The sequence below is a fragment of the Corythoichthys intestinalis genome, chromosome 2 (genome assembly GCF_030265065.1).
Source record: "Corythoichthys intestinalis isolate RoL2023-P3 chromosome 2, ASM3026506v1, whole genome shotgun sequence".
In the NCBI taxonomy this organism is placed as follows: Eukaryota; Metazoa; Chordata; class Actinopteri; order Syngnathiformes; family Syngnathidae; genus Corythoichthys; species Corythoichthys intestinalis.
This window is the reverse complement of record NC_080396.1, coordinates 13,582,228-13,605,138: the sequence shown is the minus strand read 5'-3', so window position 1 is coordinate 13,605,138 and position 22,911 is coordinate 13,582,228. Positions and strand designations below refer to the sequence as shown.

Sequence of the window (22,911 nt, the reverse complement as noted above, 5' to 3'; positions counted from 1 at the left end):
ATCATTTATGTCATGAAATTTTTACAATAACCAAATCACAAATAGTTTTGGTAGCTCTTGATATTTTGTTTACTGAGATCATTAGGTTATAAATGACAGTGGCATTTTTTTCTATGAGGCTGACATAATGTGTGTGTTCGACAAAAATGTGCATGTTAGATTCATTAAAGACTCTAAATTGTACAGTACAGGTGACCTTCACAATACGAGCACCTGACCTTATGGGTTTTTTACAACACGAACATTGTCACGAGAGAAAATGAGTCTGATAATTTGAGCGAATTTTCACCATACACGCACCAGAAAAATCTCTCTCGCTTAGCATGCCCGAGTGTCTCGGCATCCAACCAGTTGGCATGCAAGCTCTCTCTGTCTTTGTTCCGCCAAGTGTCTAAGCGTCCCACTACGGGGCATACAATCTTCTCGTATCAACAGAATCCCCCATCTGCCCACCTGCCACTAATTCTCGGTCTAATTTTGTATCAACGTGCATCTGAATCATTTGTGCTTACAAGTGAACATTACCATGTTCCACAGGGAAATGGCGACAAGAACATAGGTGAGAAAAAGAAAACAATGCCCGGAAATAAACATCCGATATTATCCGGTAGCCGATAATATCAGCCGATAAAAGAATTTTTAAATTATATCGGACAATATCGACATCGGTTTTAGGCCAATATACATGTTGCCTTAAAAGTAAATGTAGAACCCTTCTGCTTTTCTACAAGGGCTGTCACAGCGAAGCACAGCAGTTATGCTAATTGACCATTAGATGTCTCTAAACTCAGGCTAGGTTCATACCGCAGGTCTTAATGCACAAATCCGATTTTTTCGTGTTTTTCCAACTCGATTGAGGTATTAACTTGACAGTCTGAACTAGGGATGCAACGATTACAGTTAAGTCACAGTTCGGTAACGATTTTCGATACAAGGGACACGATTTTCGATTCGATTCAATACATTTAATGTTCTGAAACAAAAAATACAAACATTTTTTTAAAAGTTTTTTTTATTTTGCTAACAAGCAAAAATAACAATGCCATAATATAAACATGCATTATAGAGTATAATATTTATGTGCTTACTTCTTACTGATCTGAAGAGATTTTGTATAAAAGTGTTGGGAACAATCTTTACTGTTTGTAAAGTGAGGCGGAGCACACTGTTGATTGCTATTGCTCTCGTAGCAGGTATGTTTACCACATGAACACCACCTATTTGTGGTCCGAGTCCGTGTGACGTACTGAATAAACAATATTTGCAGCATTATCTATAGTCACTGGTATGGATTGATCTTGCCTGCTTAACTTACATTCAGCCATGGCGGTTTTTAATTCATCGATATAGAATATGGACTACGCGTCCCATGATCACTCTGGGCTCACGCAGCCAATGGCATGGGACTTGGGGGGATCTAACGTAGCACATCTAGGTTGCTATTTGATGATATCTAGTGTTTGAGCGCGATTGTTGTTGGGCATTAAAAAAGTTAACAAACGCCACAGAAGTCACGTCTGCTCTTTCACATCTGACTTTCATAAACAGGACGAGTTTGAAGTACAGCACTCTTTAATTTGCCACTCATTGTTCATCATGTAACCGTGAGTTAGCTCTCTGTGACACACGGTCGTAAAGTGCGTACGCCACGAGAAATAAAAGTCCTAAATAGGATTATTATGTGAATTACAATCATATTTTGAGACGATTTGTCTATATACTGTACAACATTCTAGCAAAGTGCAGATGACGAGAAATTAGTCTTTTAATCTGCTGGTTAGCCACGCCTACGATTATAGGGCTCTAGCGTCCCCAACAGGTGGATGACGTCAGCAGAGTCACAATTTCATCTGATTGAGTATGCAGCCCATTGAAGGGGAATTATTCACAACGAGGAAAACACGACAAAGACAGCCGCAAAATGTCATTGTTTCAGTCTCTCTACTCCAATATTTTAACAGGATATTCTTTTTATCCAAGTATTTTCCCCAATAGCTAAATAATTGGCTTGAGAAGGACCAGTCAGCCCATTGAGGGGGAACTATTCAGAATGACGAAAACGTGACAAAGAGAGCCGCAAAATGTCATTGTTTCAGTATCTCTACTCCAATATTTTTACAGGATATTTTTTTTTTATCCAAGTATTTTCCCCCAATAGCTAAATAAATGGCATGGTCATGACAAATAACAGTCTTGTGCTAAATGGAAAATGAAATAATAAAAATCCATTTATTCAAGACGACATGGCAAAATTAGTCCATGATGGTCAAAACTGTCGAATTCACCTTTTCTGTCGCACCTCGCGAACGATATTTTATGCCACCTAAATCAGGCTTATCTAATTTCCCTTCCCCGGCTTCGGAGAATGTAAACAAACCAAGAGGCGTGACAGCTAGCCGACATGCTAACCCGAACCGAGTGATGTTTCGAAGTCTTCGAAGTGGAAAATCACATATAACTAGCCCAGATTATTTCACGTGACGACTGGGTTGTCGATTGTCTTCGCCGATCGGCAAACCTGCCGGCGGAGAGCAATTTGCAGCTAGTTCCTAGCTACTACGGACAGGGGAGCTCGCCTGAAGCAGCTTGACAATGACCGCTGAACAAACCGGCCGATGTCGGATGAGCGTGTAGCCGGTCAACACGAATATGGCAAAATAATGCTGTACTACACGGCGAAGTCAAACAGCGAGAGACTCCGTGGAGGAGGGTAGCTGCAGTTGTCGTGCAGCTAACATGTGCAGCTAATGTGTATGAGGGGAGCTTTTTACATGCCAATCCATGATCAAAGGTAAGTAGTCCTTTATTTAAAGAAAGTTTGTAATGTTTACTTTGTATTAGCTGTATTCACGGCAATTTTAAACACAAAGTAGCAATTTCTGATCGGTCGGAAAATTTGACAGAACACTGGGCACATGAAGATCGGTGGGGGGGTGCGACAAGCCACCGGTTGTCGGCCGAGGGGACAAGGAGCATGTCACAAAATACAAGCTACCTACATATCAAAATGATCCCAGTATTTGACATAATACAAAACACGATGTTTACTCACGTCTTCGTAAGTCCCATGGTCCCACAGTAGTAGGGCTTGTTTTGGCCAATATCCACCGGTGAATGGGAACCTTTTGAAACCCCAAAAAGGCGCACATGCCTCTTCCTCCTACAGCAAGATTTTTCTGCAGCCGTTTGGCGTGATGCGAAAAATAAACGTATTATTCCGCAAAATCAGCTGAATCCTTAGTCCTCATACAACAGTATGGCTGTATAGTGAAGAGGACTCCTTCCTCCGTACACGTCACAGCGCCCTCTTTCTGAACTCGAAACTGTTGCCGGAAGTCACTCATTTTCATGGCGCTGGATTAAAAAAACTAAATAAATATAGTGATCGCTTCCACACACGTCCAAGCGGTCCATTTCATTCAGGAGCATAAAATACTGCGTGTATTATGAAATAAACATGCTTTCTCGTGTCACAGGCACTTTAACCCCGATCTACCACTCAAGAGATCTGATGGACTGTTACGATTACATATTAGTTTGAAAATCGACCGGATCCACCGTATTTTTCCATGAGTGACTTCCAGTCTGCCCGATCCTAGCTACCGGTAATAGTATTGACGCAGGAGGGTCACCTCTCGCGTCAAATAATAAACTCTGTCGTTCTTTTCGTGTGCGTCGTGTTGAGCCGCTTCTGGGACGCGTCTAACACGCGGCCGCACTGCGACTGTTGTGCATTGGCTGATTGACTTTAACGCCCGCGTTTTACTGCGTTCTCGGGGCGGCCACGTTGTCGCACCATTGACGTTTCTGGGTTATACTGCCCTACCATGTTGGTCCTCATTATAGTAGAGAAGAAGGAGTAAATATAATCTACACAAAGAAACTGTAACCCGATCGACTCACAGCCTCGAAAAGTAAGGGTTACATTACATCAGAAACTCGTTTGGTATGCCAGCGTTCCGAAACGAGCACCACGTACCAAAACGCTTCAATACAAATACCGTAATTTTTGGACTATAAGCCGCTACTTTTTTCCTTCATTTTGATACCTGTGGCTTATAGTCAAGTGCGGCTTATTTGTTGATTTATTTGGGGTAATATGTAACACTTTATTTGACAGTGGTGTCATAAGACTGTCATAAGATCGTCATAATTGTGTCATGACACTATTATGGGCATTAATAAATGCTTCTGACAGATGTCATTTAGTATCATCTGGCAAATTATGTCACTAACTCCATTTAAGTCCAGCTTGGATCTTTTACATCCATTCAAAAGTGAAATAATTGGCCGGTTAACACTAAATGACATCTGTTATAAGCATTCATTAATGCTTTGGACAGTGCCATGTCAAAATTATGATTGTCTAATGACAGTCTTATGTCACCACTGTCCAATAAAGTGTTACCAAATACCATAACTAGCAATTAATGAAAAAACTGGAACAGTAACTAAAATGTTGAGCACAGAATATGATTTTTTTTTACTTTTTTTTACTGATAAAGATGATTTTTTAATTTTTTTTTTTTTTTTTTTAAATTTACATCCGTAGCACTGCAGTGTATGCTAGGAGGCCTATTGGACAACAACAGTGTTGACAGCAGGTGGCAGCAGAGGTTGCCTGTCTCCCCCAAGGCAGCAGTGATGGCCAAATAAAGTTTCTTGAAGCGTTGAAGCTTTGCAGCCAATTGGTTCAAAGTTTCAAGGTGGTTAATTTGGTCTTATGACAGTCAGTCGTATGATGCCGCTGCCAAATAAAGTGTTACCGGTTCATATCTTTTGGTGTAAATATCCCACAATACAGTGAAAACCGCTGCGGCTTATAGTCCAGTGCGGCCTATCTATGAACAAATTCTGTTTTCGTGCCAAATTTGGTGGGTGGCGGCTTATAGTCAGGTGTGTCTTATAGTGTGAAAATTAGGGTCCATGTACCGTTACACCCTTACTAAACGGGGATTATTTATGTCTGTTATTTGTGTCCTATTTTTTGAAAATCCAAAATATGATCAACCAAGAATGATGTAGAGCCAGCATGCGGAGTCATTTGTTTTGATGCTTCTACGCATGAGGGTCACTTTTCTCAACGCATGTCGGACTACGAGTTTTTCATTTACGGGCTCAATGGAAAAAGGCAGTCTGAATGGACACGCCAAAAAACAGATATGAAGAAAAATCGGATTTGTGCATTAAGATCTGCGGTATGAACCTAACCTTAGATGCTTGGGATTTGTTCATATGCAAAAATTGACTGAACAATAAATCATTGAAAAATACCGAATATATCGGTATCGGTTTGATATCGGTATCGGATTTTTGGAGTTGGAAAATATCGGGATATCTGTCAAAAAGTCATTATCAGACAATTAATTAAAAATAATGCCTTGAATTATTATTTAGGGGTAACATGAGGGACAATCCTACTAAGGAAAAGCAGTATAGAAAGCAAATGTCTGGCATGTTGATGTCTAGACAAAACTAACTTTCCAAATGCCTTTAGGATATAAAATAGGAACTTATGGTCCCCCATCACAGTTTGTTTCCCTTGAGAAGTTTCAGATTCCTAACGGGTCATTTAGCCTTCACTCATTAATTAAGACAATTGATTGGTTGGAATAATGGGTTGGCTGGATAAACATACCCTAATGAGGTGGTAATTGAAAAGTATCAGTGGCTGGAACGGCCCCAAGGCAGATAAAGACAGGGACATTGTCGCAATCACAACACGTCTTCGCACCAAATATTTTGCTTTCTTTTGCCTCCATTTATTTCTCCTTCTTCTTCACGTTTACTCCCACTGGCCAGCGTGCAGCAAAACAATCGGATAAATGATCATCCCAATGGGCTTGGAAGGCACAATATCATCTGTCAAGACATTCTCAGAGAATGAATGTGTCCGTATGTGTGTTCCCTCAGTCCAACTATTGTCCGTCTCTTCAATTTTATAGCAGGATGTCTAAAGTCCTATGATACCAAGGTGATAGTCATGCCATTTTCAAAAAAATTGCCTCCAAAGTTAGCATTTGAATCACCCTTAACATCACTTTAGTAAGGGACACCATACCAGTGTAGTATCACACCTCAGTTCAGTGAAATTAAAGTTGCTGGCCCTGTGCAAAAAAGTAATTGCCTTCTAAATCTAATAACTGGTTGGACCACACTCAGCAGCAACAACTTAAGTCAAGCATTCTCTACAACTGTCAATAAGTATTTCACATTTGTGTAAAGATTTTTGGCCCACTATTCCTTGTAGAATTGTTTTATTTCAGCAACACTGGTGGATTATCCAACAAAAACCGCCGTTTATGGGCATGCCACACCATTTCAATTGAATTGAAGTCTGCATTTTGACTCAGGCCACCCTGAAAGATGCATTTATTATTTTATATACAGTCCCTGACAAGAGTCTTGTCGCTTATCCATTTTGTAGAAACAATTGCTAATAATCTGACTTTTAATGATTCAATTTGTTTCAGAAATGGCTCATATGAAAGGTAAGACTCGCACACTCCCATACTGGATGTAACCCCACACCATGATTTTGCCACCACCAAACTTCACTGTTTTCTGAGTGAATCTCGGATCCATGCAGGCTCCAGTAGGTCTCCTGCAATATTTGCGGCGACTGTGGTGTAATTCAATGGAAGATTCATCTGAAATAAACTGAAATCTGTTTTTATTGCACTGTTAATAACCAATATTTATTACTGAATGCTGCTATCAAATATCACTTTATCCTTACCACAAGAGTATCACTACTACAGGTCATTGACTCGTCACTGATGCATTTTATATTGTTTTATCTTGTGTTGTGTAAATATATATACAGTGGGGCAAATAAGTATTTAGTCAACCAATAATTGTTCTGAATAATTGTGAACCAAGTTCTCCCACTTGAAAATATTAGCGAGGCCTGTAGTTGTCAACATGGGTAAACCTCAACCATGAGAGACAGAATGTGGAAAAAAAACCAAAATCACATTGTTTGATTTTTAAAGAATCTATTTTCAAATCATGGTGGAAAATAAGTATTTGGTCAATACCAAAAGTTCATCTCAACACTTTGTTATGTACCCTTTGTTGGCAATAACTGAGGCCAAACGTTTTCTGTAACTCTTCACAAGCTTTTCACACACTGTTGCCTCTCCTCCTCTAGAGCAGTGATGTTTTTTGGGCTGTCGTTGGGCAACACGGACTTTCAACTCCCTCCCCGTGGCGTCAAAATGATAACAAGAACGGGGAGCAAAAATCCCAGAACCACACGGGGGGACCTAGTGAATGACCTACAGGGAGTTGGGACCACAGTAACAAACGCTACCATCAGTAACACAATGCGCCGCCAGGGACTCAAATCCTGCACTGCCAGACGTGTCCCCCTGCTGAAGAAAGTACACATCCAGGCGTGTCAGCGGTTCGCTAGAGAGCATTTGGTTGATCCAGAAGAGGACTGGGAGAATATGTTATGGTCAGATGAAAGAATACTGAATTGCACCATACCCACTGTGAAGCATGGGGATGGAAACATCAAGCTTTGGGGCTGTTTTTCCGCAAAGGGATCAGGACGACTGATCTGTGTAAAGGAAAGAATGAATGGGGCCATGTATCGAGAGATTTTGAGTGAAAATCTCCTTCCATCAGCAAGGGCATTGAAGATGAGACGTGGCTGGGTCTTTCAGCATGACAATGATCCCAAACACACAGCCAGAGCAACAAAGGAGTGGCTTTGTAAGAAGCATTTCAAGGTCCTGGAGTGGCCTAGACAGTCTCCAGGTCTCAACCCCATAGAAAATCTGCGGAGGGAGTTGAAAGTCCGTGTTGCCCAACGACAGCCCCAAAACATCACTGCTCTAGAGGAGATCTGCATGGAGGAATGGGCCAAAATACCAGCAACAGTGTGTGAAAAGTTTGTGAAGAGTTACACGTTTGGCCTCCGTCATTGCCAACAAAGGGTACATAACAAAGTATTGAGATGAACTTTTGGTATTGACCAAATACTTATTTTCCATGATTTGCAAATAAATTCTTTAAAAATCAAATAATGTGATTTTCTGTTTTTTTTTTTTCCATGTTTTTTTAACCATGTTGACAATTACAGGCCTCTCTAATATTTTCAAGTGATAGAAGTTGCACAATTAGTGGTTGACTAAATACTTATTTGCCCCACTGTATATGAGTCTCTATGAGCAGCGGCACCCAAAAATTCAAAGTCATTCCCTTATAAGATCTCGACGATTTCTCTGTCCCAGTTTTTAGTTAACGCCGACTGACCACGGAAAACCGGAGGTATGATCCTTTTAGTTTCATTAGAGGAAATATGTTTTTTCCTCCAGAGGGTGCTCGTGTGCTTTGGACGAATAATGCTTATAGTGCCTATGACAGCAAAAAGCATGTTTATTTCATATTTTACGCAGTATTCTATGCTCGTGAATTAAATGGACCGCTTGGATGTGTGTGGAAGCGATAGATATATTGATGCAATTTTTTAAAATCCCACGCCATGAAAATACGTTACTTTCTGGATTGACTAGGACTGCGAATGTGACGTCAGCGGGATAATCATCTTCAGTATACAGTCAATTCTACAGTATGCAGAACGACTGCAGATTTAGCTGATTTTGCGGATTATTTCATTTATTTTTCACATGACGCCAGCCCAATGTGCTGCAGGCTTTTGTTGCTGCACCAGGGAAAGGCGTGTCAGCCTTTTTGGGTTTCAAAAAGTTACCGCGGACAATGGCTTAAACAAGTCAGACAACTGTGGGACCATTGTGAGGTGAGTAAGCTACGTGTTTCATATTATGTCAAATACTAGGATCATGGCACACATTTTAATAAGGAGGTGGCTTGCATTTTGTGTGTGAAAATACTGCCTGCACACCGAGAAGGCCACACGGCTGACGACAGACGGCTTGTCGCACACCATGGTCGTCGGCCGATAAAGGCGTGCCCGCCAAAAATGTACTTGCCTCAGCTTGGCCACGAGAAGACCCCCATTCCGACGTCGGCCGGTTGGCTTGACGATCCAGCCCGCTCGGTCATATTCGCGTGCCCGTCGAGAATGCGGTTTCCTCGGCTTGGCCACGAGCAGCACCCCACTCTGACGTCAGCCGGTTTGTTCAGCGGTCATTTTTCAATTGCGTCCCCGGCAGCAGGGGAACAACGAGCCAAAACTTGATCGCCATCGGGGGCTGGCCGATCGGTGAAGACAACCAACCCCGCTGCCGTGTGTGACATGAGTCCGAAAGGCGAGAATAAGACTTGGACAAGCCGCTCGGTTCGGGTTAGCATGTCAGCTAGCTGTCACGCCTTGTGTTTTGTTTATGCTCTTTCCTCCATCTCCAAAGTCGGGGCAGAGAAATGACAAAAGCCGGACTACCTCTGGTGGCATAAAATACCGTTCGGCAGAGGAAGAAGTCGGCAGTTTTGACCACTATGCAGTAATTTTGCCCTGTCGCACTGAATAAACGCATTTTTAATATTTCATATTCCATTTAGCACAAGACTGTCATGACCATACAATTTATTTAGCAATTGGGGAAAATACTTACATGAAAAGAATAACCTGTAAAAACAAACATCTTAAGCGGTTACTCAAAATGTTACTCATTACTTGAGTATTCTTTTCACCAAGTACTTTTTTACTTTTACTTGAGTAAATTTTTGGCTACTCTACCCACATCTGGTTGGTACGTATATTTATAGAGGACTGAGAAAAGTCAACTAGTGAGAGTTCACTGTATACATAACACAAGACAAAACAAAATAAATATATTTTCTAAACATATGAATAAAAAGATATAACACTAATACCGTCTTCAACTTTATAAGAAGTGTGATTGATTAGTCACCAGTGTAACCGGCGTTGATTTTCTCACATACTGTATTCAGATTATTATTGTAAGTGTGAGCTTGAGCACACTGTGTGCTTTAACAGATTTTGTGTTTCGGTTAAAATAAAATATTTTATTAATCATTGGCAGTGATGTGACTAATATCTCAGAGGGTGCCGCTGCATCCATAACATAAATGGCTTTCTAAGTGAATAATGTCCTTGTCGGCGTATCCATTTCAGCACAGTGCAGGAAATGGATGTGAGGGTGCGTTTGCTTTAGTTTTGTCCTGTTGGTGGGGTGAGAAGAGGAGGAGGAGGGTACAAACTACGATATTCAAGACTATTTGCAAAATCTCTTTACGTACAGTATTCCAGTATTCTTAATTGGAATAAAGTTACCCCAAATCGACTCGTATGATTAGAATTTAAATTCTAATAGGATAAGATGATAATTGTTGTTTTCTGGTTTCAACAAATTTTAGCTGCCTCTTACATTCCTAACTATAAAAAGGGACAAATTCTGCAGCAGGATGGTGCTCCATCGCAAACTTCAATCTCTACCTCAAAGCTCCTCAAGGCAAAGAAGATCAAGATCATCCAGGACTGGCCAGCCCAGTCACCAGACGTGAACATCATTGAGCATGTCTGGGGTAGGATGAAAGAGGAAGCAAGAAAGACAAAACCCAACAATGTTGATGAACTCTGGGCGGTATGCAAGACTGCTTTTTTTGATGTTCCTGATGACTTCATCAATAAATTGTATGAATCCTTGCCGAAGCCCATGGAAGTCATAAAAAATATCAAATTTGGATCTCACAGCACCACTACTTAATTCGCTTGTGTTATGTAACATATTTTTGTATTTGAAGTACATTTTTGTTCAATTTTCACTAGGGTTGTTCCAATCATGTTTTTTTGCTCCCAATCCGATCCCGATCGTTTTAGTCTGAGAATCTGCCGATCCCGATATTTCCCGATCCGATTGCTTTTTTTTTTTGCTCCCGATTCAATTCCAATCATTCCCGATAATTTTTCCCGATCATATACATTTTGGCAATGCATTAAGAAAAAAATGAATAAAACTCGGACGAATATATACATTCAACATACAGTACATAAGTACTGTATTTGTTTAATATGACAATAAATCCTCAATATGGCATTTACATTATTAACATTCTTTCTGTGAGAGGGATCCACGGATAGAAAGACTTGTGACTTTGTATATTGTGACTAAATATTGCCATCTAGTGTATTTGTTGAGCTTTCAGTAAATGATACTGTAGCCAAGCCCAAATGCATAATGGGAAGTGGAACAATGACTGTGCATAGTGCTACCAATCGATATATCTTCTCTGTGTTGGGAAATAACATAAGGTGTTAAGAAAAAGATCAATTGCTACCTTGCTACCCCACATTGCTTCCCATGATATTTCTAATCGTAGGGAGAGGGATTGTAAGGCTTTAGCCATTTAAAAAAAGGCTTCAAAGGCTGTCAAAATTCACTCTACTCATTTTACGCTGCCTTTTATCTCTCTGTATAGGTAAAACGGCGCCATTACAGCTTGAGCGCGACAATGCGTGAGTGGGTCGTGCAACTCATGCATTAATTGCATTAAATATTTTAACGTGATACATTTTTTTAAAAATTAATTATCGCCGTTATCAGGATAAATTTGATAACCCTACCTTAAGCCTAAACTAAAGACTCTGGATGAGTTTAACATATTATGTCTGTAACGGTAAATACAATTAGAAAACGATTTAATTAATATATATTAGGGCTGTCAAACGATTAACATTTTTAATCGAGTTAATTACAGTTTAAAAATTAATTAATCGTAATTAATCTCAATTAAACGCAATTCAAACCATCAATAAAATATGCATATTTTTCTGTAAATTATATATATATTCTGTAAAATAAATTGTTGGAATGGAAAGATAAGACACAAGATAGATATATACATTCAACATACGGTACATATGGACTGTAGTGGGCATTTCACTCTACTGTCATTTAAATCTGTCTATGCTGTCCTCACTCCGAAGCGTCTACTTTTTCCAAAGCTAGTGAACGACGCCTTTATAATCAGACTTCTTCCTTTTTCATCTGATTTATAAATAAAATGGCCTCAAACCATTGTCCTCTTTAGACCGTCGTAAAACTACAAAAAAAAAGTAGACAAGCATTGCATTAGCAACAACGTTAGCTTAGCACGCTATACAGGTTCGCTAAACATAAACAAAAAGCATCTCATACAAAAAATAGAACATTTCGCTTACTAACATAATATGTACATTCTTTACAACAACCATACTTACGGACAAATCTTGTCCAAGGATCATATAAGCACAACATTACAACGTAGGCGTCAGCCCGAGACGTCGTGCAGCCATATTGAACTGGCAAGAATACAATAAACCATGTCGCAAAGCGACCACAAGAGTTCGCTGTTAGACAGCACAAAAAGCCTTGCTGTAAAACTTACCAAAAGACATAATAAATTACCACGCGTTAACGCAATCATTTTGACAGCCCTAATATAAATATATATATATACATATATATATTTAAAAAAAGGCATGGCCGATATTTTTTTGCCGATTCCGATACTTTGAAAATGACGTGATCGGACCCGATCGATCGGAACATCTCTAATTTTCACACTACTTTCTGTAGACGACAAAACTTTTGTCTTGCCAAAATTTGACCTTTATGTCTTCATTAAATGATCAATCTTTTTTCAGTGAAACAAATATATTTTTGTACATTCAACATCATTTGGGAGGGTCTTAGCTTTCATATGAGCCATTTCTGAAACCAATGGAATAATTAAAAGTCAGGTTATTAGCAATTGTTTCGCGACAAGACTTTTGTCAGGAACTGTATACTTGATCTTAATTCAGTATTGGATGCACTAAATAGCTCTGGCTGTTGTGTGGCTTTATACGCCCCTTTATTAATGCTCATTACTGCCATCGGCTGAATTGGAGTTGAGCAATATTGCCTAGCTTAAGAGAACAAATTGAGCATTGTCCAGTTGTTTTGGTGTATAATATCAGATGTACAAATTCATAGCAATCAAGTAACTCAAGACCAAACTTGCCCGGAAGGACAATTTACAGAACTAGGCATTCAGTTATTGCCTAAACAGAACCCCAGAATATGCAAATGGAAATCAATGCAAATGAAGGACAATCCTAACATGAACATTAATTAACATTTAACATTCTGCGTGAATGCTGAAAATGGCAAAATGTTACATTCACATATCGATGGGTTTGCACCTCCACTCCAGCTAAGATCTATCAATCAAAAACAGTTGGTGAGCGTGCCAACTCACATCCTTGCATACATTTTCTTTCCACTTACATTTGCCCTCCCTCGAGGATCATTGTTGTCTGCATGTTCTAACTTTAAAAACATGCGCAAATGAACAATTTAAATTCTTATCTTCGGTTGTTAAAGACGTGGTAAACATTGAAGGAAGAGAGCACATCAGAACTAGCTGGGAGGATGTTCAGGCAGAGCGCTACTGACAGAGAATACTAACTTCCATCTTGTGTCAGCTCTGCCTGACAAAGAAGAGGGCGGCTGCGGCGCTCGGACAGAACAAAAAATGCTGTCAGTCATTGAACAGTAGTGCCTCAGTAGACATCTCACACACTCAACAATGTTAGATCCCTGAGATGAAATCAAATCCTTCTAAACTGGCATGCGGACTTAACTGTTGGAGGATGCAAATGATATTTTCACGGTTTTAATGACATTCAATACTAAATAAATACCAGATTCGTTGACAATAAGAAACAACTAAAGAAATATATTGATAATCAGGAGAGAAAAATAATAATAAATGGCACCAAACTCAACAATAGGCATGTGCCGGTATGAGATTTTGACGATACGATAACCTTGAGGAAAAATACCGTGATTTCACGGTATCACGGTATTGCAATTATAGCTCCAAAATGTGTTATTTTGAAATGTATGGGTTTAAAAAAAAAATCTTTTTTTTCGGGATTTTTTTTATAATTTTCAGAACATATTTTCAGAACAATGTTAAAATAAATAAACAAAAATATAACAAATATTTTAAATAAAATTAAAATCAATAGAACTTATAGACTACCCACAGCCACAGCTCAGGTTGCTCAAGATTAGAGCAAGAACAAAAATAATTGCTTTTAAAAAGTAAAAACACTTCTAAATAAAATGAAAATATATCTACTGTACGACTTTTTTTCATGAGGTGGCAAAAAGCTCAAGTGAAGTTTCGCCATTTTCAGCCACTGTGTCAACTGTAGTATACAGTGGGGCAAATAAGTATTTAGTCAACCACCAATTGTGCAAGTTCTCCTACTTGAAAAGATGAGAGGCCTGTAATTGTCAACATGGGTAAACCTCAACCATGAGAGACAGAACGAGATAAAAAAACAACAAATTCACATTGTTTGATTTATAAAGAATTTCTTTCCAAATTAAAGTGGAAAATAAGTATTTGGTCACCTACAAACAAGCAAGATTTCTGGCTGTCAAAGAGGTCTAACTTCTTTTAACGAGGTCTAACGAGGCTGCACTCCTTACCTGTATTAATAACTCCTGTTTTAACTCATTATCGGTATAAAAGACACCTGTCCACAATCTCAGTCAGTCACACTCCAAACTCCACTATGACCAAGACCAAAGAGCTGTGGAAGGACACCAGAGACAAAATTGTAGACCTGCACCAGGCTGGGAAGACTGAATCTGCAATAGGTAAAATGCTTGGTGTAAAGAAATCAACTGTGGGAGCAATTATTAGAAAATGGAAGACATACAAGACCACTGATAATCTCCCTCGATCTGGGGCTCAATGCAAAATCTCACCCCATGGTGTCAAAAGGTGAGCTTTTTGGCAACAAACACTCTAAGTGGGTCTGGCTGCCACGAAAGATGCGCATGCTAAAAAGCACCTCATACCCACTGTGAAGTATGGGGTGGGTCAGTGATGCTGTGGGGCTGTTTTGCTTCCATAGGCCCTGGGAACCTTGTTAGGGTGCATGGCATCATGAATGCGTTGAAATACCAGGACATTTTAAATCAAAATCTGTTGCCCTCTGCCTGAAAGCTGAAGATGGGTCGTCACTGGGTCTTTTAGCAAGACAATGACCCTAAAGATATGGCCAAATCTACACAGAAATGGTTCACCAGACACAAAATCAAGCTCCTCCCATGGCCATCTCAGTCCCCAGACCTTGTTTTGTTGGCAAAAGTGGGTTGTACAAAGTATTAACACCAGGGGTGCTAATAATTGTGACACACATAATTTGATGTCAAATATTTTTTTCTTTATGTTGGATTTTTTTACCCACTGAATGAATGAACTTGTATTGAAGGTTGGAGTTTTCTCTTTTTTTCCATTAAGGTCCCATATTATTTGAATAAAAACAAAAAATATTAGAAGCTAAAAAACACATCTTTTTCAGGGGTGCCAATAATTATGGAGGGCACTGTACAATGTTCTCTAGTCTGCCTTATTTCACATGGCAATCCAGCTGCTCCATGTTAAGACCAACATAAGCCAAGTTTTTGTTTGAGCTAATATTTTTTTTAATGCATTTGTAATTTTTTTTGTGGGAATATGTGTCTGAACCATGTGTTAAGAGCATTGTGAAAAACAAAACAAAAAAAAAGCGTTAGTTTTATAGCATTTAAGCTAACGGACTTTTGCCATGCAAGTTAGCCATTGTTCATTTGTTGTACATAGATCCTTATTTATTTATTTTTTTAAACCGTTTGGGGCTCAGCACAGGTATTATAATTTTTCATGTTCCTTATCCGATTACTCAATTATTCGAACTAACTTGATCATCGAGTAATCGACTACTGAAATAATCTAGCTGCAGCACTAAAATCCATCTACCGTATTGGCCTGAATACAGTATAAGACAGTGTTGTTTGCATTGAAATAAGACTGAAAAAGAGCGGGTCGTCTTATATTCGCGGTCTAGATGGTATACCCACGCTAGATGGCGCCAGATATCATTGAAGCGATGTTCTGTCATGACAGATCTTAGCTACTCTCAAGTTTAACCAGTTTGCATTATTTTATTGCAATGTTTTTCATTATTCCGATTTGTTTTAAGACTACAGTTACAGTTAGACTTCACTTTGATGGTTAATGCAGTTATTGCAATTTTGTTGTTTTATCACAATAGATTGGTTTATTTACATTTCGAAAACCAGAAGCCATTCATTTACAAATGTGATAGCGCTTTGGCTTACATATTTAAATGTTCATATATTAAGATTTGAATGAGGCAAAAAAACATGCTTTTTCTCTCAAATATATTGTTATAATCATTTGTTTCGGATGTACTGACATTATTTTCTGTATAAAAATGAATTTGGTGTTCAAAAAGTCTTTTTTCAAACTTGAGTCTTAAAAAAAGGGGGTCGTCTTATAATCAGGGCCATCTTATATTCGGGCCAATACGGTATTTATTTTTTTCTTTCATTTTTTGTTGGGGGGGTCAAACCTCTTAAACTACTGAAATGCAAAGAAAACTGTAAGTGCAGTTATTTCTATAACACATACAAAACCGATTTTCATTCATAATTGTATTTTTTCAATGATTTGCAAAATAAAAGTTCACTAAAACAGCAATAACCCCAACCTCCCTAATTTTAATTTTCCCTCATTTCCTCACTTACTAAATGCCAAATCGCAATTTTAACGACTTAAGAACATATGATGTATATTAAAATTGAAGTTGATGTAAACATTTAATTTTTTTTTTTTTTTAATAAAGACATAAGTAACATACATTCAGAAAAATAAGTACAAATGACTTGCAGTGTATCTTATGCAAAGATAAATGGAATATATTTTGAAGATCGCCCAAACATTGACTTTTTTAAATAAGGAAATGAATAAATAGCCTAATATAAACGAACAAATACTAGTATAAGTCCAAAGTGCACATTGACAGTTAAGATGGTCTGAACCTCCCCATCAGAGCAAATAAAACTAAATATGATATGTAAGCCTCCTCAACTCTTTTGTTGCTCTTAAAGATTTGATCCGTTTTATGTTGCATTGCCCTTTTTTTGTCGCATCAATTCAACTACCTTTTTTTTTTTTTTTGCTGTTCCAGAAAATATGCAAATTTGAACCAACCAGAGCTAACCATCTCTGCTGATCACGTCATTATGTCAGCCAATTGAACGGATAAATGAGTCCAGGCGTTTTGCTTTGCTGCGTGCATTCGCGCATTAACGTGACTCAACATCGTCAGACTCAGATAACAGCAGCAGCTGGGGAAACCTCCATGCCGTCTGTGGAATAAAATAAATAATAAATATTGGTGGAAACGGATTACGCTACACAAGCACTTTATTATGCTTGTTGTTAACACTTGTGTATCTAAATCTGATGTTGGTAGATTGTTTTCTTCTTGGAGATGACATGCATGTGTGGCAACTTAGCAATTTTTTTTTACATAGCCAGGGGTGCACATATTTTTTTTGCCCAGGTTCTCAAATGAGGACCTGGAGATGTGATTTGGTCCTCATTGAGCTTGAGAGCCGACCCGCCTGATTCAATAAAATTATGACAAGCCATACTTAAAGCCAATTACCTTTAATTAATTATATTAACAATTAACGCTTCATTAACATCAACTGGCACAACAAAATTGCCATTACTTTGAAGTGAAATGTAAAGAAATAAACAGAAAAGCACTCATTCAAAAAACAGGGCATTATGCGGCTCCCAAATTAACTCCAAGCCTTTGTAAAAGTGGGATGTCCTTCTCATAAGAGCTCATTGAACGTGCATGTTTAGCTTTGTGAAATGCGAACAAAAACACGTTTGTCAGTGCATGGCGCTGTTCTTCATTAACTTTATTGCGCCACTTGTCCATAGGGCGAGTGGGGTCCTGTCTGACGTTGCCACATGCTGTTTTTTTTTTTCATGCTTTTCAAAGTTTGGATGGCTGAAATTATTTGACCTTATATAAAATGCACAGCCCTTATCAGCGACATTGGGATTCTCACGGCAAATTTTGCACCACATTTCTGTGCGAGCATCATTTGCTTCTAGCCATGGTACCTCCTGCAGCCACTTTTCAGCAAAAGTCCTTTTTTTCGATAGCTCCGGTGACGTCTCTGTCGTTTGTCTGTCTTTTGACGGGGGTGGGGGAACACGGAACTAATTACGCAGTGGGGCCTGCCTCTTTGACATTTTGAGAAGTGATTTTCTCGTGTCCGCCGCAAATACAGTGGTCAGCCATCGGTACGCAAAAGCGTATGGAAGCCGTTGAGGGCCAGCGCCTTTGTCTACGTCCAGTGCGCATGCAGACCACTTATGTGCACCCCTGTACACAGAGGCGTATCGAGGGTCCCCGAGGGCCCCAGGCAACATGCAACATGGGTCCCTTTGAGCATGTGCAAGTAAGGGGGACAGTTGGACTTGGAGCAATAGCATATTTAATAAAAGTCTAATAACGCATCGCTCTCATAGAGCGCTTTTTAGGACACTCAAAGTGCCCCCCCTCCCCCAATTGCATTATTAATTCACTTCACACTATCCTTAATTATTTACACACATTTGCCTTAATAAACAAAATGTACTTGAAATTATTATTATTGTGCTTAGTACACATACCTTTACACATACCGTATTCTACTGACTAGCTGGTAACTTATATTGCTTTTACCTAATAAGGATAACATTCTGGCACAGAAGTGAATCATGTAACATCTTATCAGTTTGGCTGATCAGTGTGTATGGTGATTCTAAACACTGATTTGATGTTCTAGGTAACATCTTTATATATGAAGAAACGCTAGCATGCTGCAATGCTGTTAGCAAATGCCAACAAGCTAGTTACAACAAGTCAAGGCAGTTAATTGGTTTAGGACATAAAAATACGACTACTACTACTAGTCTGCAGTGCTTCGACTACATTAAGACATAAAACGACAGTAACATAGTACACTCACCGCTGTCTTGCTTCCTTTTCTCCTCTTCTGCTTTTTTTTCTTTCTTTTTTTCATTTCCAGACGGATAACTTCTCTTCATTTTGCCAATTAAAAAAAGGCCCCATCGCCGCCCACTCTCACTCTGAGTCACATGACACACATAGTGCGCGCTGCGTGCGGCCATCTTGGCCATAAAAGTGGGGAAAACTAAGCACTTTACACTCATATGGATGTACAACATTTTAAGATGCTAAACTAACACCTTCCCTCTTAAAGCAAATGTGCAATGCGAATATAATGTAAAGAACGCTCTCCTCGACGCAGCGAGAACAAGTGGGATCAACCAGCCGACATAACAGGAAAAACACGAAACGGTCGCGCTGATAACCGCTAACTTTATGGCATGAAGAGGAAATACTAAGATTCGTTCATGGACGCACAGATTAATCCTCTACAGGTGGGGTGGCTGTCCTCTGCTCAATATGCGCACATTACGCTTACGCCTATTCTCGTTCTCAGAATATGCAGTGCTTGTGACGTAGGACAATAACAGGACTGGTTGCTATGGGAACGTACGCAGTGGCATACCGCATACCCAAGGAACCTTGCTATAAGGAGTATTAAAATTGCTAATAAAATCGTTCAGGATTATTTTAGATTCATATATGTTATATTTTTCTTATAGAGTATTCAACGAGGAATACGATAGACCCATTAATAGACTTTCTTGGAAAAATCTTTAAATAGTCGCATGAATAATGAGGTGGCCTGTGAAAACCAACATAATGCATTACAGCAAAGACTTTTCATAATTTTCTGGGTGAGTCACTCTTTGCGCATGCAGTAGTGAAATTGATTGGGGATGCTTAAACATGTATACTAATTGGGACTGACACAGAATTGAGAGACAATCTGCCAAATGATTCCATGGTATAGAATCACTCCCAGTACTTGTAGCTACGACAGTGCGGTGAAGCTGAATGTGCTAAATTTATATATGCCAAATCTGTTGGCCCTCTGGGGGCCCCTGCTGGCTGGGGGCCCTAGGCAGTTGCCTGCATATGCCTAATGGGACGCTACGCCTCTGCCTGTACATAGCGTTTTTGATAGTTGCCGTCATATTTTTGGAATCAAAGCACCGTGTACCGGAACAACATTCCGGCCCCGAATCTTATACCGGAACTGCGTTCCTGACCGTTCTGGCCCACTTTCACCCCTGTGTATAAATACACACACTGTATAAAGCAACAAAGTAATCAAATAAATCCATCTATTTTCTATATTGCTTATCCTGATTAGGGTAGCAAGTGAGCTGGAGCCTATCCCACTTAAGTTTGAGCAAGAGGCAAGGTATACCCTTAACTTGAATACCTGTGTTGGGGGAAAACATATGCATAATAAATGCATTGTTTGAATAAATTCTCTCAAGTCTTACCCCCCTCGAAATGCCCGATACGCTACTTTTCGAGTAAATACTTGTCTACTTTCATTTTTTTAAATTTACAGTACACTGAAATGTTGCTTTTTTTACCACCAAATTCAGCCCACTGCAGCATGTAGGTTACAGTACATAAAGTGCACTATTGCAATTGCAGTTCTTCCCATTTTGCCTTGTGCTGTGATTGTGTTTATAGTTTGTAGTTCTCATGTACAGATTTCAGAATGATTATTTCAGAATTAACCAACAAGCAGGCTGGAATATAAATATTTCTTTGACTGACACTGAAAACAAGACTTTTTCACTTCTTAACACTTTTTATTTGAAAATAATTGGACTGTTTAGATGCGCCGAAATTTGTGTTGATGAAACTGTCTCATTTAAAAGATTTTTTTTTTTTTTAAACTACCAAAAAAAAAAAAAAAAAAAAACACCACCAAATTGAGCTATCACTACCCCGTTGTGTGTAACGCGTGGGAGTGGACGTCATTACCCGACATGCTTCCGAGCACAATGCGGGTGTGAACGTCTCGTGCGCCTACCGTGTCCGCTGATGTGGTTCTCCGTGTGTCCGTGTCCACTATGCCTGGTGGAGACGCACAGTCCCACGTAGTGTAAAGTCCCCAGCAGCATCCTAAAGGCTCCCATTGCGCTTCTTCTCGTGTCTGTATCTTCTTCTCCAGCTCACATGGGGCGGAGGTTCCCCCAATGTTCTTCTCCTGCTGCGTTAAATCCACGGGAGGGGTGCCTGTGGTGGCGTGAAAGTAGACGTGGGCGAAGTAGACGAGAAAGCGGACGCAGTCGTCCTCCTTGAAGCGTCAGGCAACTGAGCTCAGTCAAGTGCTCACCCGGGTGGGAATGACCGACTCGTCTAGTTTACCCCGCGCGCGGCTCTATTTGCCGCGGAAGGAGACGTCACAGCTGGTTGGTGCTGTGGCTCGCTGAAGGGGAGCCTCAACATTCATTGTTAGAGAAAATTAACCTCTTGGTGCCTGAATTTACATTTAACTTTTTTTTAGTGCCATTGACGATGATAGACGTCCAATCGTGTGACTCTTAAAAGCTAAATTAAAACTATTTCAATGATATCTTCAGTTGAGTAGTCAAGCACCAGCAGGAGCAGGTTTGCATAGGGACGGTAGGGACATAACACGACCAACTTTTCAGGATGCTCAAATTGTCCCCACCAACTTTTAAGGCAACCTTATTTGCATTATACAGTTGGGAGAACAAGTATTTGATACACTGCCTATTTTGCTGGTTTTCCCATTTGCAAGCCATGTAGAGGTCTGTAATTTGTATCATAAATTCTCTTTATCTGTGAGGGACGGAATCTAATACAAAAATCCAGAAAATCACATTGTATAAATTTTAAATAGTAAATTTGTATTTAACTGCATGAAATAAGTATTTGATACATTACCAACTAGTAAATATTTCGGCTTTCAGTTCTTTTTTAAGAACCCCTCCTGTTCTCCACTCATTACCGAAAGTAACTGCACCTGTTTGAACTTGTTACCTGTATAAAAGACACCTGTTCACATGCTCAAACAAACAAACAAACTCCAACCTCTCCACAATGGCCAAGACCAAAGAGTAGTGTAAGGACATCAGGGATAAAATAATACACCTGCACAAGGCTGGGATGGGCTACAGGAAAATAAGCAAGCAGCTTGGTGAGAAGGTAACAACTGTTGGAGCGATTATTAGAAAATGGAGGAAGTTCAAGTTGACGGTCAATCTGCCTCGTTCTGGGGCTCCATGCAAGATCTCACCTCGTGGGGCATCACTGATCATGAGGAAGGTGAGGGATCAGCCCAGAACTACACGGCAGGACCTGGTCAATGACCTGAAGAGAGCTGGAACCACAGTCTCGTTGAAAACCGTCAGAAACACATTACGCCGTCATGGATTAAAATCCTACAGCGCACGCAAAGTCCCGCTGCTGAAGCCAGTGCATGTCCTGACACGTCTGAAGTTTGCCACTGACCATCTGGATGATCCAGAGGGGCAATGGGAGAAGGTCATGTGGTCGGATGAGACCAAAATTGAACTTTTTGGTCTAAACTCGGCACGTCGTGTTTGGAGGAAACATTATTTTTTGGGGCTGCTTCTCTGTCAAGGGGTACAGGACGACTGCACCGTACTGAGGGGAGGATGGATGGGGCTATGTATCGCCAGATCTTGGCTGACAACCTCCTTCCTTCAATGCGAGCCCTGAAGATGGGTCGTGACTGGGTCTTCCAGCATGACAACGACCCAAAGCACACAGCCAAGGCAACTAAAGAGTGGCTCCGTAAGAAGCATCTTAAGGTCCTGGAGTGGCCTAGCCAATAACCAGATCTGAACCCGATAGAAAATCTATGGAGGGAGCTGAAAGTCCCTGTTGCCCGGCAGCAGCCCTGTAACCTGAAGGCAGAAGATCTGCATGGAGGAGTGGGCCAAAATCCCCTGCTGCAATGTGTGCAAACATTGTCAAGGACTACAGGAAACGTTTGGTATCTGTAATAGCATACAAAGGCTTCTGTAAGTTCGATTTTTGTGATGTATCAAATACTTTTTTCATGCAATTCAATGCAAATTTTTTATTTAAAAATCATACAATGCGATTTTCTGTTTTTTTTTTAATTAGATTCCGTCCCTCACAGTTGAAGAGAACTTATGATACAAATT

At 39.8% G+C, this 22,911-nt stretch overlaps 1 protein-coding gene across 2 annotated transcripts in view; it reads right to left on the bottom strand.

Moving 5' to 3' along the window:
• Positions 1-21,114, bottom strand: part of LOC130906852 (V-set and transmembrane domain-containing protein 2-like protein) — a 127,048-nt gene extending 105,934 nt beyond the window's left edge. For both annotated transcript variants that reach the window (XM_057821530.1, XM_057821523.1), the window contains exon 1: positions 20,781-21,114. In XM_057821530.1, the coding sequence (XP_057677513.1) occupies positions 20,781-20,886 (106 nt within the window). In that variant the 5' untranslated portion in view covers positions 20,887-21,114. The remainder of the gene's footprint in view (positions 1-20,780) is intronic.
• Between the last annotated feature and the right edge of the window lie 1,797 nt (positions 21,115-22,911).